At 42.2% G+C, this 21,609-nt stretch overlaps 1 protein-coding gene across 7 annotated transcripts in view; it reads right to left on the bottom strand.

Moving 5' to 3' along the window:
* Positions 1–21,609, bottom strand: part of IQSEC1 (IQ motif and Sec7 domain ArfGEF 1) — a 781,720-nt gene that overhangs the window by 237,874 nt on the left and 522,237 nt on the right. For 5 of the 7 annotated variants that reach the window (XM_083156421.1, XM_083156428.1, XM_083156420.1 and 2 more), the window contains one exon: positions 15,628–15,684. The exons of the other annotated variants lie outside the window; for them this stretch is intronic. In XM_083156421.1, coding sequence (XP_083012547.1) covers positions 15,628–15,684 — 57 coding nt within the window. The remainder of the gene's footprint in view (positions 1–15,627; positions 15,685–21,609) is intronic. 7 annotated transcript variants of the gene reach the window in all.

Raw genomic sequence — 21,609 nt, 5'->3', positions numbered from 1 at the left:
AAAGCATGGCGACCGTTTTCATGTCATGCTTTCCTATGTGGACCTATTGCTTGTGTCGACCTAAGCCACGCGGACCTTTTTAAGCTGTTGATCAATAGTGGTCAATTTATTAAGTGTAGACCTTAATTGGGATGACCCATACCCACGCTGTATATGGCTATAGACAGCTGAACCATCTGCCTGATTTCTGTTGAGTTTACACTAAGTTCTTCAGTCCAAGCTAAGGACCTTATTCAGATCCATTTGGTCCTCCATGCGTTCGCACGGAGGACCGATGTTGAGCGTCTGCGCAGGCGTGTTTCTGCGCTTGTACAGATGCAGGGTGCATGCACCCAGGGCAAACTTTCGGTTCGCTGGGTGCGCGCACCCTACACACCGAGCAGGGGACCGAGAAGGGCGGGGGCACAGGGCAGCCCCATTAGCATATGGGAACGCCCAGTGTTTCACCATCGAATGATTTCTCCCCGCCTGCGAATGGATGATTATGTAAATGTTTGCAGCCGTGGGGGGTACTGCGTGCGAGGGGGGGTGCGGCTCTATGGGCAGAGGGTGGCATCTGATGGACTCGCAAGGCTGCGAAATTGGCAGCCTTGCGAGTCAATCAGAATAAGGTCCTAAGTTTGAATAACAAAAGTTTGGGCTCCCGGCTCCCTTATGCCTTCCCAAATCTTAGCCCAAAAAAGAAAAATACACATTTGCTGAGATAAAAATACGAAACAACGTGGTTTATTTACATGAGAATACAACAGGCGTCTCCAAAGTGATTATATGTGATTCTAATTACTGTGCAGCAGTAATGACAACAAAAATGCAGCAATGGAGCGTACACATATAATTAGGGTGGAAATGCGGCAAAACACTGATTATTTTAATGGAAAGATTTGAAGACATTTTCTCTGCTCCCGCCTTGGTTGTGCTTGCACTGTAATTTTGGTCTCTGCTACCCACGATCTTCCATGCGGAAATGAGAGCACTTTATCGTCTCCTCCACATTTTGAAGTCTAGGACAGTTATTGTTAAGCTGTATGTGAATTAGCTGACAGTTACTAATACTTAGCACTAATCTGCCTGCACAGGAATGCAAATGAAGACTTTTGTCAGCGGCAGCCGCTGAATTTGAACATATTTCTCATTTCCTTCAAACAACTCAATAAAAAAGCATTAAGCTTCATCTCACGCTCTGAGACAAAATGACTCAAAGTCTTTGAATAAGATACTGGGATTCTACCTATTCTGTTCAAGGATGTACAAGTTAGATTCTCTGCATGCTCAATAGATGTTTATCACCGTGCGTGCAACCTTTCCATTCACTTGGACAAGCAAAATAAAGAATAGGAACTAGTGTACAGTGTTCTTAGATTAATGTCGTTTTTATAAACCTGATACTGATTATAGGAAAATCGAAATACCAGTTTATATTTAATGTATGTACAAAAAAAATCCCACCTCCCAATCTGTGTTTTTTTAATCTAAATCTACGGGGGAGAACATATTGGAAACGTTGGTGGAAAGCACTAGTTGATCACACATCTTCCCTGATTTGTGATGACTGCTACCATATTTATGAGCGATGTGCACAGCTGGACATTGCGGTGATGTCTGGCATCTGAATAGGCCATCATATGGCTGAAAGTGATGCTCCCTGACATCTGTTATTTTCACATACTTGTCTGAAGAAAACCTGTATTAAAGTGGATGGGTACCGCTCCGCCTGAGCATTGCTGCTCAGAAAAGGCCCATACACACTAGGCGATTTTGAGCTCAAAGTAGCTCACTTCCTGTTTTGACCTCAATATCTCCTGGTGTGTATGGTGGGCGATAAGTGGTCAGAGCTGATGTGCGCTCCCACATCAACGTCGGCCGCGACATTCGTTGCCCTGTACTGCTGAACCACTTTCCATAGTTTTCTACTAAGTGGTGCAATCCCTGTAAAAGTTGCTAGGCCAGTTGAATATTGCTCAGGGTATATGCACTGAGCGATTTATCAGCCAGCAATTTTCATCACTTCGTTCAAGGGCAAAAACACCCAGTGTGTATGCACCTAAAGGTCTCCTTGTTGATGAAACACAACATATAACCCTGGGGTGCATCAGGCACTTGCCGAGGGTCCCTGGATTGATGCTCATGGACAAATTCAAATTATATACGGTCAGGTTACTAGGCGAAAACTATGGGAGTTATTATTTCTCTAATGGACAGGTGGGGTAAAAGTAACATGTTAAAGAGTGTTAGATTTGGATGAGTTAATTTGTTAGTGTGCAGGGTAAATACTGGCTACTTTATTTTTACACTGCAATTTAGATTTCAGTTTGAACATACCTCACCCAATCTAACGCTCTGCACATGTTACATCTGCCCCACCTGCAGTGCACATGGTTTTGTCCATTACAGAAATATTTAGCTGTTGAGGTCCTTACAGAATAACACCCTATGTAAGAGCACTATACAAAATATGCATTCTTTGAAGACTACTTTATCACAGACTCACCCCTGCAACACAATGCAGAGATGACGTAATTCACCACAAATACACCCCCCCCCCCCCCCCGGTGCAGGAGGTACGTTTGCATTTGTGAGTGTGCGACTTGTCCACACTTCTGGGAAGTGGCGTAAGTTTGTTCCAGTTGCCAAGAGGCAAGATATATATTGATGGCCCCAAACACACGCACACACACACACACATACAACCCTATATAACCTTATATATTTCTGTTCAGATAGATAGATAGATAGATAGATAGATAGATAGATAGATAGATAGAGAACACATATATATTTCAGAACTCAGCCACAGAAGCAATATATTTTTGGCTTTTAAATAACTGATTTAAACTTCCAGTTGGTGGAGAGGAGCCCCCTTGGGAGCAGGAGCCCGGCGGCAGATGACTCCATTGCCTCCCAGAGTTCTGCCTCTGCTTCTGGGGGCTAGAAGGGCCACCTGATTTTCTGGAGCCTCCTGGCAAAAGTAGGCAAGTATGAATGAGGGCAGTTGTCTGATTTGAATAAAGTATGTATGTAAACATGGCAAAGTGTCACCTAATAAATCAAGAAGAGAAAAATCTGCATTTTCTCCAACACACCATTTAAATAAGTACAGGAACAAAACTCAAGGTGCCTTGCTGCAGTATATTTAAAATGTAAATGACTTTAGCACTGAAAGCAGAATTTAATACCATCTAGAACAGGTGGATTTTCCTGCCAAGAGACTGAGATGTACAGCACACACTATACATGCAAATTTCCCAGGCATGCCAAACTAGCAATCTCCAGCTAATTCTCCCAGAATTCTCTCCCTGATTGCTAATGAGATGATTTTAATGCATGGAAGCTTGCGATACAATGTTGTTATGGGTCACTCAGCATCAGACACACTTACTAAATAGGAATGTGACAGCGCACATATCATTACTTAGCGGGAAAACATTTTATGTATATTTTAACACAATACTAAGATTCCGATTTACAAAGACAACCATGATTTTTTTTTAATGCTGCTTAATGACAGTGATAATAAATCAGTGATCTCCCCAATATATCACCAAAATCATTCTGAGGCGATACTGGCCACTATACCCTCAGGCTGACAGAATCTACACATATGTGATCCTCCTGTTGGAGTCACGCATGTGCAGAGGAACTGAAAGGCCAGATGTGGCTGCCAGATGAAATAAGGAACTATAATCATAAAAGTTTGCTACAATAAAATAGATCGCAATATGGAAAAAAATATTTAAAATATATTGTCTAATACACAAAAAATGTTCGGAATTTGTACTTTGAATCTTATTTCTACCGAAACGCAATGAGTGCCTATCACTGACGATAGCAGTGTGAATGCAGGCAATGTCTTATAGATACCCTTGAATCCTCCCATGAAACCATACATTCAGTACCTTCCGCAGTCCTGCCATTTCCAGGATCGGACCCTGAATACTACTAATAAGCTGCTAATAACTGACTCTCATCCATAGGCGTGCGCAGCACATTTTATTAGGGGGTGCACCACCTATTGTGCATGTCTAACAACACTAATTGGGTGTGTCTAACACCACCAATCAGGCGTGTCTACCATCATCTATTGGCACTCACTACAATATAAAAGCCTCTCAGCCACAACATAATCTCCGGTCAGTTTTTAATCTTCTTATTACTCTCTGTAACAGTTCATGCAAATAAAGTCAAAAACATATATGGATGACACAGGTATGTAGTGATATGATGACGCAGGTGTGTAATGATATGGATGATGCAGGTATGTAGTGATATGGATGACGCAGGTATGTAGTGATGTGACAATGGTCTAGTACAATTAACAATGCAAACACACATAACTGAATGATGGGCACTTCTTTTAATAGAATACAGTTCTAAAAGGTAAAAGGTATTGCTGGTTGCTAGCGGCAGGTAGGTGTTTATAAGGGTGGGCACAGCATTAGGAGGTGCCTGTGCACCCCTAACACTCTATGTGCGCACACTTATGTTCTCATCCACTCACTGGTCATCTCCAGTCAGGCAGGCATTCCTGACTACCGCTTCTCTCCACACCAAACTGTCCTCCATACTTCTGCTGGGCTCATCTTCATCTCCATATGTACTACATTTGCCTCCTTTCTCATACAAGCCATATACTGGTTCCCTTCCCCTTCACAAACAAATTTAGAACCTAATTCAAGCTTCTCACACTCAAAGTAAACTATTAGACCTGAATGAAGTACAATAGAACACTATGCAATCTGTATGTTATTATAAATATTACTTTATATAAATGTGTATAGTTTAATAAGAATATGATATGCATACCTGCTGCACATATACATGTAATATTATAGATGTAATGTTGTTAGATTAATTTGTTGTCATGCAATGTTCTGCCACTGAACTCATTCCTTCTCTCATTCTCCCCCAAGACATTGGAAGACAAAAGGAAATTTAGCATGGGACATTCTTCAGAGGGACCCTCAGGCTCTATCTATATCCAGACTCTCAGGCAGAGGAAAAGATCCTGACCTATCTGACATTGAGTATACTCAGGTCACTGACTTTATTCCACAAGGAATATGTGGATGTTAGCTTTTAAATTGTACTACGATGACCGTTGGAAATGAGTGCACTCAGGATTGAAGCTTTCTGTTGGTGCAAGTACATTGTATTAGTACTCTTCACGGGGTGCTGTATTAGCTGTGGTGCTTACCCCATGGCCTTACCCCGTGGCCTGTGGTTAATTGCCAATTCCAGAGTTACTCAAATAGCATTGACTGTCCTGCGCGTTGGCCATCGAGGGTCGGCCACCAGATGGTTTTCCACCAACGATGTCAAGCTTAAACTAATTGTTTTGTTTTTGCGTTTTCCCTAAAGTGCCGGGACACAGAGCATAGCTCCGCCCCAACACATGTGAAGCCCTGCCCCTGCATTTTTGATTGGCCCACAGGCCACTCAATCAGAGAAAATGGATGACCATCGATATGTAAAAACATCGATGGTCATCCATTGAATAGTTATACACTATCGATGGCCAGTTGCACTTTAGCCATCGATGGTTGCCAACAATGGTCATCCTTACACCTTACACGTGAGTCCCCGCAGATGGACTAAACCTCACAGTTCCATGTAAAGTCCATGGGCAAACACCCGAAATAAGGTCATGTGCAGACAAAAAAAAATAGATTCTGCAATTTATGCAGAATCAGCGGTTCTCCGCACATAAACACCAATTTATTTAATTGAATAGTCTTTCTCTGCACTGTAAATATTTTTGTTACCAGTTAGAAGAACCCTTTCAGTGGCATAACTATAGCGGCGCAGACCCGGGTCTATTTTACGCCACTGCCGGGACCTGCCGCCTCTCTGTCCGTAACCGCAGATTTAGTTATCTGCGGTCCCGGCTCTCCTTCTGGCTCCTGCTTTTGAAAACTGACCTTCAAAAAATGGCTGCCCCCATACAGCAGACAGTTTTTAGGATGCTAGAGGAGGTGGTCTGCTGTATGGGGGCATCCATTTTTTGAAGGTCAGTTTTCAATAGCTGGAGCCAGGGGGAGAGGAATACGAGCAGCGCTGGCCGGGACCGCAGACCTGACCAGCTGGGGACCCGTGCACGGAGGGGTAAGGCAGGGTTGGGGTGTTAGCTTTACTTGGCGGCAAGAAGGGGGGGGGGTTCTAAGCTTTACTTGGCGGCAGAGGGGGGCATCAGGCGCGGGGGGGGGAAGCAAAATCCGTAGTTACGCCACTGAAACCTTTGTATTTCTTTGTGTTCACATAAACATTTCCGACTATGAAACTCCAGGTAAGCTGATCAGATGCCACAATTACTGTATGTTACTTTGATTTTGATTTCACCCTATATCATGATAATATGCCCTTAATATTGTGACTGCTTCTTGACATTTCTGTTCTCCACACACCTTTTTAGTCTCTATTCTTTATGTGTAGTTTTACTTTTTTAAATACATTACTTTATGATACCTAGCAAGTATTATACTGTACATCGCCATAGTCTTACAGGTGATATAAACAGCCCAAAGTATTTTAGGAATATTTAGTGAAAATCATGATGGACCATATCCATAGCAGTTATGTCACGTGGACTTACACCAACAAATGACCCACTCATGGGTCATAGAGAAATGAGTCCCCCCACCTCTGCATGACCACTTTATGCCCTGGGTAGAATGCGTTGCAACAGAAGTGAGTGGGCATATGTGTGGCAGGAGATATAACATGTGCACAACCTGGTCGCAATATAACAGAACTCCTTAACTATCCCTAAAATATCATCCTACATACAGTAGATATAGCCCACTACAGTGTCTGAACCCCTCCATGGTACAGCAGACGTCAGGTAGAACACTTTTATATACTGTAAAGCAATTTGTACTTAACTTTGTATTTGAAACCTTTCATTCTGACAATTCTTTACCTCTGAAACACTGTCCCCCTGGATCAGTGTCACTGTCACCATCTGCCTTCAAAGCTGAACACAATCCCACCTTCTAGTTGCAGTTGCACAAACCTCACATGACAGCAATGTTATTCGCACTTTTACAGACACATCTGTCTGTGTGTCTTTCCAGCTGTCTAATGAAACTGTATTGCAGGGGCCTGTCATATTGTACTCCAGTGTTTCACACTGTACTTTTTCTATATGTTATACCGTAAGTGCACTAGGCAGCTTCTTTATACATTTTCCTCTCCAACAGAGGAATGACTAGTAATCACAGTAATGGTATTAAATGCCAATATCAATTTTCAATAAATACATACAACAGCATTTCAAATGGCAAATGAAGTGATCTCTACAAAATGTGGATATTACAGGAACTTAAAGCAATAGCCATAAGTATCCTGCAGTATGAATCTGACATCCTAAATTATGCAAAACAATGTAGCTGACATTAGTACAAAGTACGACACAACCACGGTAGGGAGCAATAGCAGAAAGTCTGCTTGTCATGTACCTCAAGGCCTATACACACTGGGCGACTTTGAGCTGAAAGTCCCTCAAAACAGCAGGTTTGAGCAGCTTTCAGCTCAAAGCCGCCCAGTGTGTGCCCCGGCGGTAAATGCTGCTGCGCGCTCCCGCATTATCGCCGGCAAAGCCGTTCATTACCAGCAGATGAGTGGCTTTGAGGCAGCTTTGCATAGCACTACGCTATGCAAAGCTGTCCTCTCCCTGCTGACTGCGCCGGGCAGGGGGAAAGCCCCCCAGCGATGATAGCAATCATTGTTGTCCATACATGCTGGGCATAGTCGCCCAGTGTGTAGGTTGGTTCCACGACTGGGAGACACAACATCGGAAATGAGTAGTGTTTAACATTCTCAAGTCTGAATTGCCGCAACTTGTGTATAAAGGGCATAATTTCCTAATGGACCACTTATATATTATATATAATGCAGATAAAAGTATCTAATCACATTTCAGATGACCAGATCCATGCTAAAGGTGCGTACACACCGAGCGATATATCGCTCAATGCCCCTTTTTCATCGGCGAACAGAGACGGTCGCTGATAAAAAGAAAGAAACCTCTGCCGGCGGTGCCGCAGAGGCAATCAGCTGGTCACAGGAGCAAGCTCCTGCGACCAGCGATTAGAACGGGGCAGAAAACAGGAGCGCGCCACACTCCCATCACTGGCAATATGGTCGCCAGCGACCATATTGCCCGGGATATTAGCAAACATCGCTGCCGTGTGTACACGGATTAAATGTTCTTTCGAGACTGTTTTGCCATCTTTCACATCTTTGCCATCTTTCACAACATAACAAATAGTAACAGACCTATGTAAAAAGCACTATTCATTTATTAGCTATAGAATTGTGATTTGATATAAATAATGTTACTAAAGTAACAGTGGGAGTTTCTTGTTTTCATTTCATATTTCTCATTTCTTGGGCAGTATGAATTTGGAGAAGTGCATTTGGGTAATCCATGAGGCCTTGATCAAGGTGACTCAAGACTTTGGGGAAAATCTGTTTACAACTATACAATTTCCCCCAGTGCTGGACTGGTTCATGAAGGACCTACCGGGCGAATACAGTAGTAGGGACCAATTTTGTAGGGTTGTAGCCAGTCTCAAGAGGGGGTGTGGCCAGTCTCCAGAGGGGGTTTGGCTAGCTGTTACTTCTATATTAATTTACTGAGTGATGGAAAGTGTACTTTTGGACATAATGTTGCCTGGTTTCAATGCAATCATTTTACATCCTTTCAATCATGTTACCATACCTCCCACCTGTCCAGATTTTTGCAGCGGAGCACAAAAAATGTTGGTAGGTACAGTATGGTGTTACTGAAGAGATGTTACTTAAATCTACTTATGGCTTAGGGGGATGTTATATTTGATAAACAGTCAGAATGTCGACAATAAAAATGTTTACATTGTCAGAATTGTAAATATCATCTGCCAGAATGTTGACACCTGGTTTTAGGGTTAGATTAGGTTAGACTTCAATTAGGATTAGATTAGGGTTAGGGTTTGATTAAGGTTAGCCTGCAATTAGGGTTAGGGTTAGATTTATGGTAGTAATTAGGGTTAGATTCGGCTAAACCTACAATTAGAGTTAGATTAAGGTTAGCTTGCAATTAAGATTAGGGTTAGATCGGGGTTAGCCTGCATTCAGGGTTAAGGTTACATTAGTGTTACACTGCAATTAGAATTAGGTTTAGAATAGGGTTAGTCTACAATTAGGGTTAAGGTTAAATTAGGGTAAGCCTGCAATTAGAGTTCAGGTTATATTAGGGTTAGCCAGCAGTTAGGGTTAGATTATGGTTAGCCTGCAATTAGGGTTCAATTTAGATGATTAGCCTTCAATTATGTTTAGCGTAGATTAGGGTTATCCTGCAATTAGAGTTAATGTTATATTAGGTTTATCCTGTAGTTAGGGTTAATGTTAAATTAGGGTTATCCTGTAGTTAGGGTTAATGTTAGATTAGGGTTATCCTGTAGTTAGGGTTAATGTTAGATTAGGGTTATCCTGTAGTTAGGGTTAATGTTAGATTAGGGTTATCCTGTAATTAGAGTTAATGTTAGATTAGGGTTATACTGCAATTAGAGTTAATGTTAGATTAGGGTTATGTTATAGTTAGGGTTAATGTTAGATTAGGGTTATCCTGCAATTAGAGTTAATGTTAGATTAGGGTTATCCTGCAGTTACAGTTAATGTTAGATTAGGGTTATCCTGTAGTTAGAGTTAATGTTAGATTAGGGATATACTGCAATTAGAGTTAATGTTAGATTAGGGTTATGCTGCAGTTAGAGTTAATGTTAGATTAGGGTTATCCTGTAGTTAGGGTTAATGTTAGATTAGGGTTATCCTGCAGTTACAGTTAATGTTAGATTAGGGTTATCCTGCAAATAGAGTTAATGTTAGATTAGGGATATACTGCAATTAGAGTTAATGTTATATTAGGGTTATCCTGTAGTTAGAGTTAATGTTAGATTAGGGATATACTGCAATTAGAGTTAATGTTAGATTAGGGTTAGGCTGCAATTAGAGTTAATGTTAGATTAGGGTTAGGCTGCAGTTAGAGTTAATGTTAGATTAGGGTTATGCTGCAGTTAGAGCTAATGTTAGATTAGGGTTATCCTGTAGTTAGAGTTAATGTTAGATTAGGGATATACTGCAATTAGAGTTAATGTTATATTAGGATTATCTTGTAGTTAGAGTTAATGTTATATTAGGGTTAGGCTGTAGTTAGAGTTAATGTTAGATTAAGGTTAGGCTGTAGTTAGAGTTAATGTTAGATTAGGGTTAGGCTGCAGTTATAGTTAATGTTAGATTAGGGTTAGGCTGCAGTTAGAGCTAATGTTAGATTAGGGTTATACTGCAATTAGAGTTAATGTTATATTAGGATTATCCTGTAGTTAGAGTTCATGTTATATTAGGGTTAGGCTGTAGTTAGAGTTCATGTTATTTTAGGGTTAGGCTGTAGTTAGAGTTAATGTTAGATTAGGGTTAGGCTGCAGTTAGAGCTAATGTTAGATTAGGGTTAGGCTGCAGTTGGGTTTAGGTTTAGATTTCAAGTGTATGGAAAAATGCCAACTGTTAATATTCACAATGTCATTCCAGCAATGTCGACATCCTGGGTCGAAACGCTGTATGTGTTGATATTTAGACAATGTTGTCATTATGCTGTTGACATATTGTTACATTTCCTTGTCATGTTGCATAGAACAACTAATGTACAGCTAGAAAGTCATATAACACAACCCATTGAGTATAGTGATGGCAAATACGACTCCCAGGGAATCAACTGCAGTAACAATTCTCTATAGAAATAAAGTACTGTGTTTACCATCTGCAGGGCAAGCACTACACAAGGCCAGAGACAGAACGTCTACTCTGCGGGCTACACATCCGCGTAGAGAGCCAAGCTGTGAGGGTGCCGTGTCCTGCTGCAGAGCTGAGTCACAGGCAACGTGAAATGACTCCTGGCCTGAGGCTTCCTGCCTGCTTGCCTGCGCCGCCAGATCCTCTAACTGCCAGTGCCTGCTCCTGTATGAAATCTTTGCCAGCCATCTGACCTGACAGTCACTGACAGCAGCAGCCCAGAGTAATTAAGGTATTATTTCAAGATTCAGCAGCTGCCACAGAAATACTGGGTCATAACAATATGACTCACTGCCTGGTACTGCCCAAATACACCCCCTTCTGCAGGCATCACGTAGCTATAGCATGCACTGTTAAATTTGACACCAATAAAAGACATAAAGTACCTCGCTGCTTTCTAAATAGGAGGAACAGATTGCTTATGTAATGAAGCAATGTGGAAGCGTCGTCGGAAGAAAAAATAAAAAAATAAATCAAACCTGTAAGTCAGGGATGGGGAACCTTTGGCCCTTCATCTGTTGTCGAACTACGCATCCCAGCATTCATTGCAACAGTTTTAGCATGGCCAAATAGCAAAACGGTAGTATGGGATGTGTAGTTCAGCAACAGCTGGAGGGCCAAAGGTTCCCCATCCCTGCTGTAAGTGAATCATCACAACTGAATGGCTCAACTGATACCCCTTTCACGTCGCACTTTTAAAACGGTAAATTGCCGTTTTTTCCCCTTTTTAAAACGTTTAAGCCTGCACTGTGAATGCACCACAGCCGATTTACCGTTTAAAGTTAACTGGCATTTCGAACCGTGTAAAAAGCAGAGTCCTACACGGTTCCTTGCCGTTTTTTGTGCAATGTGAATGGGTACAATGCTATGCATTCACAGTGCAGGCTTAAACGTTTTAAAAAGGGAAAAAAACCGGCAATTTACCGTTTTAAAAGTGCGATGTGAAAGGGGTATAAACCGGTATTTAAAACGGTAATCTGCGGCAATGTAAGGCTCTGACCCGTTTTAATTACCGTTTTAAAATACCGGTTTTTAAAACGTGTCGGCGATGTGAAAGTGGTATAAAGGAAACACAATCAAATCAAAACACAAACAAAATACATAATATACTGACCATGGAAGACCTGCAACTGGAGAGGCACACAGCTCGGGCTGGTCCTCTTTATTAATGTACATACTTTAATTTTATAAAGTTAGATCGTTACCACAGCAACATCATCAGGGTCGACCGACCGTTACACCAGGTATCCAGTCACTTTGAATTATGGTGGCACTATTGTGTAACCATGCCCCTTTCTTGTGAGACCACACCCCTTTTTGGCTCTTTAGAGCGTTTATCCCATCAAGTAGCACCAAAATGTATATTCGCTTGCCAAAACAATTAAATTCAGGGGAGTCCTGCGTAGGGTAAGCAATTGCATAGAGAGCTACACTGAAGTGGGTGCTACCGTAGTCAGTGAGTTACCATCACTTACTTGGCCTGGACCCTGTCAGACTTCTCTGACAGGCACACAGCTGTGCTACTGGTCAGTGGAGGTTCGGCATTGAACGCTTTGCCTCCCAGGAGACTACTCTGGATGGAAGCCTTTCGCAGTCCTGAGCACACAGCAGCAGGCAGTGCAGCAGTCAAGAATGCGCGCTGTGGTAATTAGTATTAGTCTTCGTGGTGATAGTGGTCTTAGTGATTGATAGGGACGGACATCAATGGTTGATGTTTACTGACCATCAATTATTTACTTGCAACAGTAGTGTTTGGACCGTTGGATGGTGTCATTCCAATGTTTGCCGCCATCAAATGGTAAGGAACAATGATGTTGTGATGGTTGCCTTTTTGAAAAAATATGCTGAGAGCTTCACCGTCCATGGCTGCAGCTCTCTGAATTGGGCATAATGATCAGTGGAAGCAGACAGATTTGGAGCCAGAGGCACTAAGCTTCAAAAAACAGATAAAATGGAGAGTGATCAACAACCAGCCAATCAGCTCCTGTCGGACATTTTTCAAACACAGCCTGTAACATGGCAGGTAGGAGCTGATTGGCTGGCTGTTTATCACTCTCCATTTTATCACTTTTGAAGCTTAGTGCATCTGGCCCACAGTCTTTAACTATCAAGATGCATGTAGGGACAGAAAAAGCCAGTACTCTGACTTTTTCAGATACTGCCTCCAGTGCCAACCTTTATCCAGGCACTGCCCCCAATCTCATCACCAATCACACCCCCAGTACCGTTCTTCCATCGGCGCTACAAGGCTATTGTGCATGTCCAAACAAGGTTTGTTGCTAATTTGTAAATCATTTGATGGGATGGAAATTTTCCACCACATCAAACATTTTGATGGTGGAAGCATAGCCGTCATTTGAGGGAGAAATAATGTGTATAGAGATAGATTAACAACCAGTCACCTAACTGCTATATTACAGGCTGGGTTTGAAAAATGATAGGAGCTGATTGGCTGCTACTTTAACTCCATCCACTTCACCTACCACCAAGGCTTAGGGGCAATTCAGACCCGCTCGGTGATGCCAAATTTGCTTCTCCATCTGCTGTTAGGGGTTTGCGCATGCACGTACGAGAATACGCGCATGTGCAAACCCCTGGAGCAAAATCTTTCAGTGGAAAGAATACTCGCCGGACGTTTGCTCTAGGATGGGAGGGCAGGGGGCGGACGCAGGGCACAGTTTCATGGGCATGTCCACAAAAATGGTTGGCGTGCTCATAGAAATGTTGGGCGTACCCCTGTGTGCGCAGGCGTAGCGATGCCTACTTGGGGAGGGGGGTTTCTGTTTTTTTTTTAATGGTATACCTGTGAAAACCTTTTTCATCCAATCAAAATTCACCTTAAGGGCCATACACACTGGGTGACTGAAAGCAGCTCAGTTTTGTGGACTGAGTTGCTTTCAGCTCTAAAGTCGCCCAGTGTGTACGGGGCAGCGGTGAACACTGATGCGCGCTCCCACATCTTCGTTGGGCCTGCCGCTCATCTGCTGGTATTACCAGCAGGTGAGCGACAGGGTGGATAGCGGTTTTTCCATAGGGTCCTGCTATGGAAAGTCCAACCCCGGGAACATCACTTAGATGGGCGAAAATCACTCAGTGGGCGGTATTCAATGAGAATACCTGCGAGGTGCAGCGAATCCTGTTTAGGATTCGCTGCACATTCGCCACGTTCCGGAGCCGGCGGGCTCCGGTATTCAACGTGTCAGGGGCTCGCTGCCCCTGACTGGCGAATATGAGCTCCTGCGGCGTTTGCCGCAGGGAGCCTGAGGACGGTGCCAGGCAGAGAGATGGTAGTCTCTCTGCCTGCCCCAGAACTTTGTGGGGGTAGGTGGGCTCCCCGGGTGCCAGGCAGCACAGGCTGCCCCCCGGGGGTGCCAGCAGGGGAGCGTATATTCACTACACACGATCGTAACGATCGGGTGCAGTGAATATATGAATATGTAATGAGCGGCTCGGCTCCGGCGCCCCCTGCTGGCTGCTGTGTAAAAAAAAAAAAAAAAAACTTTTTAATTAAATATATATTCATGTGCTTACAGCACATGAATAAAAATAGCATGCCCCTCCTCAGAATACAATTCCTGATTTTTTGACACCAAATGTAAAAAACAAAACACTTTATTTTAAAAGTTCACATTCCACTTCACCATAAAAAGATAGCGATTGCTACTCGGTGAATCATGGTGAAAAAAACCTTGAAATGTATTCGCCATGTGGTCATTGAATAGGGTGATTCACCGTTTTAGTCAGAAATTCGCCAAACAGCACAAATTCGCCATAAAAACATGGCGAATCAGGCTCATTGAATACCGCCCAGTGTGTATATACTGATGAGACCGATAATGTTAAGGCAGAACCTTATTAGCTGGATTGAAAGCTCAGCATCTCTGCCTTTTTCCTATGCTGTGAAGACAGTCTGTCTTTAGCCCCATACACACTAGGCCAGATTGTTCACAATCTGGCCTTGTGTGTACACTCAATATCAATATCGTTAACTATGTACACACCCTCATCTGGACAAGTTTAGACGAGGGAGTCCTCAATAATGCAGCAGCAGCTGTTGCTCCCATTTCTCTATTAGTGTGTATGGGGATTTTGGGTATGGTGAGAGATATCATCAAAGGGAAGCATAGTAATGCTTTGTTTTGTGTAGGAGTTTGTTACATTAGGACTCCAATTACCTGCTGTATAAAAACTTATGGTATAAAAAACAACCAAGAAACTGTTCATCAAATACACACATAAACTTCACAATTGTTTATGATGAGTAGATAACAAGGTATGGTGCCGATAGGTTGACAGTATAAAGGTCAACAGTCAATAGGTCGTCCACTATTGGTCAACAGGACAAAGGTCGACACGTGAAAAAGGTTGACATACATTAGGTCAACATGTTCAAAACGTTGACACAACCAAAAGATCGACATGGAAAAATGTCGACATCAGTTTTTCATGATTTTTTGTTGTTGCAAAAAACGACTTGTTCATACTTTACCATCCCAGTGGGCATAGAGGGAGAATATAATAGTGCACCAAGCACAGCGGGCCATGCGATGGGATGCGGTACCTTAATACAGTGTCCACGGGAGAAGTTTTCAAAACAGACAGCCAAAAATTTCCAAAAACTCATGTCGACCTTGTCCTATTTGAAAAGGTTGACCTAATGCATGTCAACCTTTATCATGTGTCAACCTTTGGCCTGTCGATCATTAGTAGTCAAACTATTGACTGTCAGTCTATTTACTGTCAACAAAACGATCACAATAACACCCGATAACAATATGCCAGGTAATACAATGTGTTTACCAGTACCTTAGTGGTTCTGTAGATAAACTGCTCCTGGTTTCCAGTGAGGTCCGTGGATAATAACTACAGAAGAAGGAAAGAGAAATGAGAACTCGCTCTGAAGCCATCAGTTAATATGCAGTGAGTGACAGGTCTTTGGACTTATGGCCTAATCCAGCCTTGTTAAAACACACAACTGGGCAACATCATGCTGTACTGCAGGAGATGCAAGTAATGTGTGCAGGTTTGGGTGGGGCTGTTCAAACTGAATTCTAATTTGCATTGTAAAAATAAAGCAGCCGGTTATTTCCCTGCACAAAAAAAAAAATCTGCCCCCCAAAAAATAAAAAATCTAAGTCCTCCATACACTACAGCAATTCGGGCCTATTTCACCCATTCCTGACTGATCAGCCCAAAACGGATGCATTTGATGTCCATCGGGTCCAATGCACAGTCCCGAGCGCATTGAACCTGAGTGGACCTGCATGCATGCATCTGGTGTGGGAGTACGCTATGTGAGATGGTTTCTCTGATTGTATAGTAGTTTTTTTTTCAGAATAGTGTTAAATATTGTAGTCCAGTCCGGTATAAATTGGTATAATTGTTTTTGTTGAAAAGCCACTAAAACAATTCCATCTTTTAAGCTGCCCACATACGGTAGGATATTTTAAACAATATGGGCATTTTTGACCAACTGAAATGGCTAAGCATTTAATAAAATTCAGTATGTGGGCATGAAAACTATCCAATGCACGTACCCGCCTACTGTTCATCCAACGCACTAATCCCTTCAACAGGGGGAAAGATAACCTACCATATGGTTAAAAAAAGGCAGACTCGATGGGCCAAATGGTTCTTATCTGTTGGCAAATTCCATGTCTCTATGTTTCTATACAGTATTGTGACTCTGGGTCTTTTCTGATGGTTTTTTTTTTTGTATATATTTTTTTATTAAGCATTTTAATGTAATTTATGGCAACATCTCCACCTGTCCGATAACCACTCACCAAAACCATAATTCTATCATAAAAAAAAATCCCACTATTATAAATAACAGAACAAATGGAAAATAACTGGGCTGGAATAAGGAAAAGAGAGTTGGGTCCTATGATTATGAACCTGCAAAATTAGTAACTTAAAAGCAGTCGGCATGAAGAAAGTTGAGATAGCTGGTGAACTAATTACTCAATGAAGGTCGATGCAACTCATATTCAAATACATGTTTCGACAACAGAAATGGCTTATTTGTCAAAAGTGTACCAAACCGAAAGAAAATCTGTACTGTATGTTTGTGCAGCTAGCAAAATAACACGGTCAAAAGTCAGCAGACCAGCCTTTGTTCAGGCGGTGAGTCCCCGTGTCCTGAAGGTGCCCTGTTATATTAACCCTTCTCTGATATTTTGCATTAAATTAACCCCTTCCTGACAGAGCCAGTTTTTGCGTTCCTGACAGAGCTCTTTTTTTCAAATCTGACATGTCTCACTTAAGTGGGGATAACTTTTTTTTGCTTTTACTTATCCCAGTGATTTTGAGATTGTTTTTTCGTGACACATTGTACTTCAAATTAGTGGTAAATTTGGGTCGATACAGTCTGTGTTTTTTTGTGAAAAATACCAAAATATCGTGAAAAAATGGAAAATTTAGCGATTTGCAAAATGTTAAATTTTCTGCTTGTGAGACAAATAATCTTACCACTCAAAATAGTGAATAACTAACATAGACCATATGTCTACTTTATGTTGACATCATTATTTCAACTTCCTTTTAATTTTTTGGGACACTAGGAGGCTTACAATATGAATAGCAAATTCTCAAATTTTCAAGAAAATTTCAAACACTGATTTTTTTAGGGACCAGTTTAGTTCTGATGTGACTTTGAGGGACTTGTATGTGAGACACCCCCATAAATGATACCATTTCAAAAACTGCACCCCTCACAGTATTCAAAACAGCATTTTGGAAGTTTGTTAACCCTTTAGGTGTTTCACAGGAATTAAAACAAAGTGTAGGTGAAATTTCAAAATTTCTTTTTTTTTGCAGATTTGCAATTTTAATACATTTTTCTAAGGAACACAGTACATTTTACTAGAGAAATGTGACTGAAAATTGATTCCCCCAATTCTTTTGTTTTCATAAATATCCTACATGTGGCCCTAGTGTGCACGGTGACCAAACCACAGGCTTCATAATAGAAGGAGCACCTACTTGATTTTGGAGCCTCCTTTTTATGAGATTATTTTTTAGGCACCATGTAGGTTTCTAGGCACCATAAGATGCTAAAAGTTAGGAACCCCCCCACAAGTGACCCCATTTTGCAAACTACACCCCTCAGGGAATTCATCTAGGGGTATAGTGTACATTTCAAACCCCCAGGGGTTTCACCAATTGTGGTACAACTGGGCAGTGAAAATGAAAAATTATTTTTTTTACACAAAAATACAGTTCTGGCTCCAAATTTGTCATTTTCAGAAGGTATGAAGGAGACAAAGCACCCCAAAATCTGTGCCCCAATTTCTCCCGAGTACGGCAATGCCTCACATGTGACCAAAAAATACCAGTTGGGTGCATGGCAGGACTCAGAAGGGAAGGAGTGATTTTTGGATTTTGCAGCTCAGATTCTGGTGGAATTTTGGTGGGTGCTATGTCGCATTAGCAAGACCCCCCAAGCACCAATACAGTGGAACCCCCCCACAAGTGACCCCATTTTGCAAAGTACACCCCTCAGGGAATTCATCTAGGGGTATAGTGTACATTTCAAACCCCCAGGGGTTTCACCAATTTTGATACAAGTGGGCAGTGAAAATGAAAAATTACATTTTTTTACACAAAAATGCAGTTCTGGCTCAAAATTTTTCATTTTCAGAAGGTATGAAGGAGAAAAAGCACCCCAAAATCTGTGCCCCAATTTCTCCCGAGTACGGCAATGCCTCACATGTGACCAAAAAATACCAGTTGGGTGCATGGCAGGACTCAGAAGGGAAGGAGTGATTTTTGGATTTTGCAGCACAGATTCTGGTGGAATGAATGGTGGGTGCTATGTTGCACCAATACAGTGGAACCCCCCCACAAGTCACCCCATTTTGCAAAGTACACCCCTCAGGGAATTCATCTAGGGGTATAGTGTACATTTCAAACCCCCAGGGGTTTCACCAATTTTGATACAAGTGGGCAGTGAAAATGAAAAATTACATTTTTTTACACAAAAATGCAGTTCTGGCTCAAAATTTTTCATTTTCAGAAGGTATGAAGGAGAAAAAGCACCCCAAAATATGTGCCCCAATTTCTCCTGAGTACGGAAATGCCTCACATGTGACCAAAAAATACCAGTTGGGTGCATGGCAGGACTCAGAACGGAAGGAGTGATTTTTGGATTTTGCGGCTCAGATTCTGGTGGAATTTTGGTGGGTGCTATGTCGCATTAGCAAGACCCCCCAAGCACCAATACAGTGGAACCCCCCCACAAGTCACCCCATTTTGCAAAGTACACCCCTCAGGGAATTCATCTAGGGGTATAGTGTACATTTCAAACCCCCAGGGGTTTCACCAATTTTGATACAAGTGGGCAGTGAAAATGAAAAATTACATTTTTTACACAAAAATGCAGTTCTGGCTCGAAATTTTTCATTTTCAGAAGGTATGAAGGAGAAAAAGCACCCCAAAATCTGTGCCCCAATTTCTCCCGAGTACGGCAATGCCTCACATGTGACCAAAAAATACCAGTTGGGTGCATGGCAGGACTCAGAACGGAAGGAGTGATTTTTGGATTTTGCAGCTCAGATTCTGGTGGAATTTTGGTGGGTGCTATGTCGCATTAGCAAGACCCCCCAAGCACCAATACAGTGGAACCCCCCCACAAGTCACCCCATTTTGAAAACTACACCCCTCAGGGAATTCATCTAGGGGTATAGTGTACATTTCAAACCCCCAGGGGTTTCACCAATTTTGATACAAGTGGGCAGTGAAAATGAAAAATTACATTTTTTTACACAAAAATGCAGTTCTGGCTCAAAATTTTTCATTTTCAGAAGGTATGAAGGAGAAAAAGCACCCCAAAATCTGTGCCCCAATTTCTCCCGAGTACGGAAATGCCTCACATGTGACCAAAAAATACCAGTTGGGTGCATGGCAGGACTCAGAACGGAAGGAGTGATTTTTGGATTTTGCAGCACAGATTTTGGTGGAATGAATGGTGGGTGCTATGTTGCACCAATACAGTGGAACCCCCCCACAAGTCACCCCATTTTGCATAGTACACCCCTCAGGGAATTCATCTAGGGGTATAGTGTACATTTCAAACCCCCAGGGGTTTCACCAATTTTGATACAAGTGGGCAGTGAAAATGAAAAATTACATTTTTTTACACAAAAATGCAGTTCTGGCTCAAAATTTTTCATTTTCAGAAGGTATGAAGGAGACAAAGCACCCCAAAATCTGTGCCCCAATTTCTCCCGAGTACGGCAATGCCTCACATGTGACCAAAAAATACCATTTGGGTGCATGGCAGGACTCAGAAGGGAAGGAGTGATTTTTGGATTTTGCAGCTCAGATTCTGGTGGAATTTTGGTGGGTGCTATGTCGCATTAGCAAGACCCCCCAAGCACCAATACAGTGGAACCCCCCCACAAGTGACCCCATTTTGCAAACTACACCCCTCAGGGAATTCATCTAGGGGTATAGTGTACATTTCAAACCCCCAGGGGTTTCACCAATTTTGATACAAGTGGGCAGTGAACATGAAAAATTACATTTTTTACACAAAAATGCAGTTCTGGCTCAAAATTTTTCATTTTCAGAAGGTATGAAGGAGAAAAAGCACCCCAAAATCTGTGCCCAATTTCTCCCGAGTACGGCAATGCCTCACATGTGACCAAAAAATACCATTTGGGCGCATGGCAGGACTCAGAAGGGAAGGAGTGATTTTTGGATTTTGCAGCTCAGATTCTGGTGGAATTTTGGTGGGTGCTATGTCGCATTAGCAAGACCCCCCAAGCACCAATACAGTGGAACCCCCCCACAAGTGACCCCATTTTGCAAACTACACCCCTCAGGGAATTCATCTAGGGGTATAGTGTACATTTAAAACCCCCAGGGGTTTCACCAATTTTGATACAAGTGGGCAGTGAAAATGAAAAATTACATTTTTTACACAAAAATGCAGTTCTGGCTCAAAATTTTTCATTTTCAGAAGGTATGAAGGAGAAAAAGCACCCCAAAATCTGTGCCCCAATTTCTCCCGAGTACGGCAATGCCTCACATGTGACCAAAAAATACCAGTTGGGTGCATGGCAGGACTCAGAAGGGAAGGAGTGATTTTTGGATTTTGCAGCACAGATTCTGGTGGAATGAATGGTGGGTGCTATGTTGCACCAATACAGTGGAACCCCCCCACAAGTCACCCCATTTTGCAAACTACACCCCTCAGGGAATTCATCTTGGGGTATAGTGTACATTTCAAACCCCCAGGGGTTTCACCAATTTTGATACAAGTGGGCAGTGAAAATGAAAAATTACATTTTTTTACACAAAAATGCAGTTCTGGCTCAAAATTTTTCATTTTCAGAAGGAATGAAGGAGACAAAGCACCCCAAAATCTGTGCCCCAATTTCTCCCGAGTACGGCAATGCCTCATGTGTGACCAAAAAGTGGCAGGACTCAGAAGGGAAGGAGTGATATTTGGATTTTGCAGCAGAAATTCTGGTGGAATGATGGTGGGTGCTATGTCGCATTAGCAAGACCCCCAAAGCACCAATACAGTGGAACCCCCCCACAAGTGACCCCATTTTGCAAACTACACCCCTCAGGGAATTCATCTAGGGGTATAGTGTACATTTCAAACCCCCAGGGGTTTCACCAATTTTGATAAAACTGGGCAGTGAACATGAAAAATTAAATTTTTTTACACAAAAATGCAGTTCTGGCTCAAAATTTTTCATTTTCACAAGGAATGAAGGAGACAAAGCACCCCAAAATCTGTGCCCCAATTTCTCCCGAGTACGGCAATGCCTCACA

This window comes from Crinia signifera, chromosome 8 (genome assembly GCF_055691185.1).
Source record: "Crinia signifera chromosome 8, ASM5569118v1, whole genome shotgun sequence".
Taxonomy (NCBI): domain Eukaryota; kingdom Metazoa; phylum Chordata; class Amphibia; order Anura; family Myobatrachidae; genus Crinia; species Crinia signifera.
Note: the sequence above shows the minus strand (reverse complement) of the source record. Positions and strands in the feature narration are given on the sequence as shown.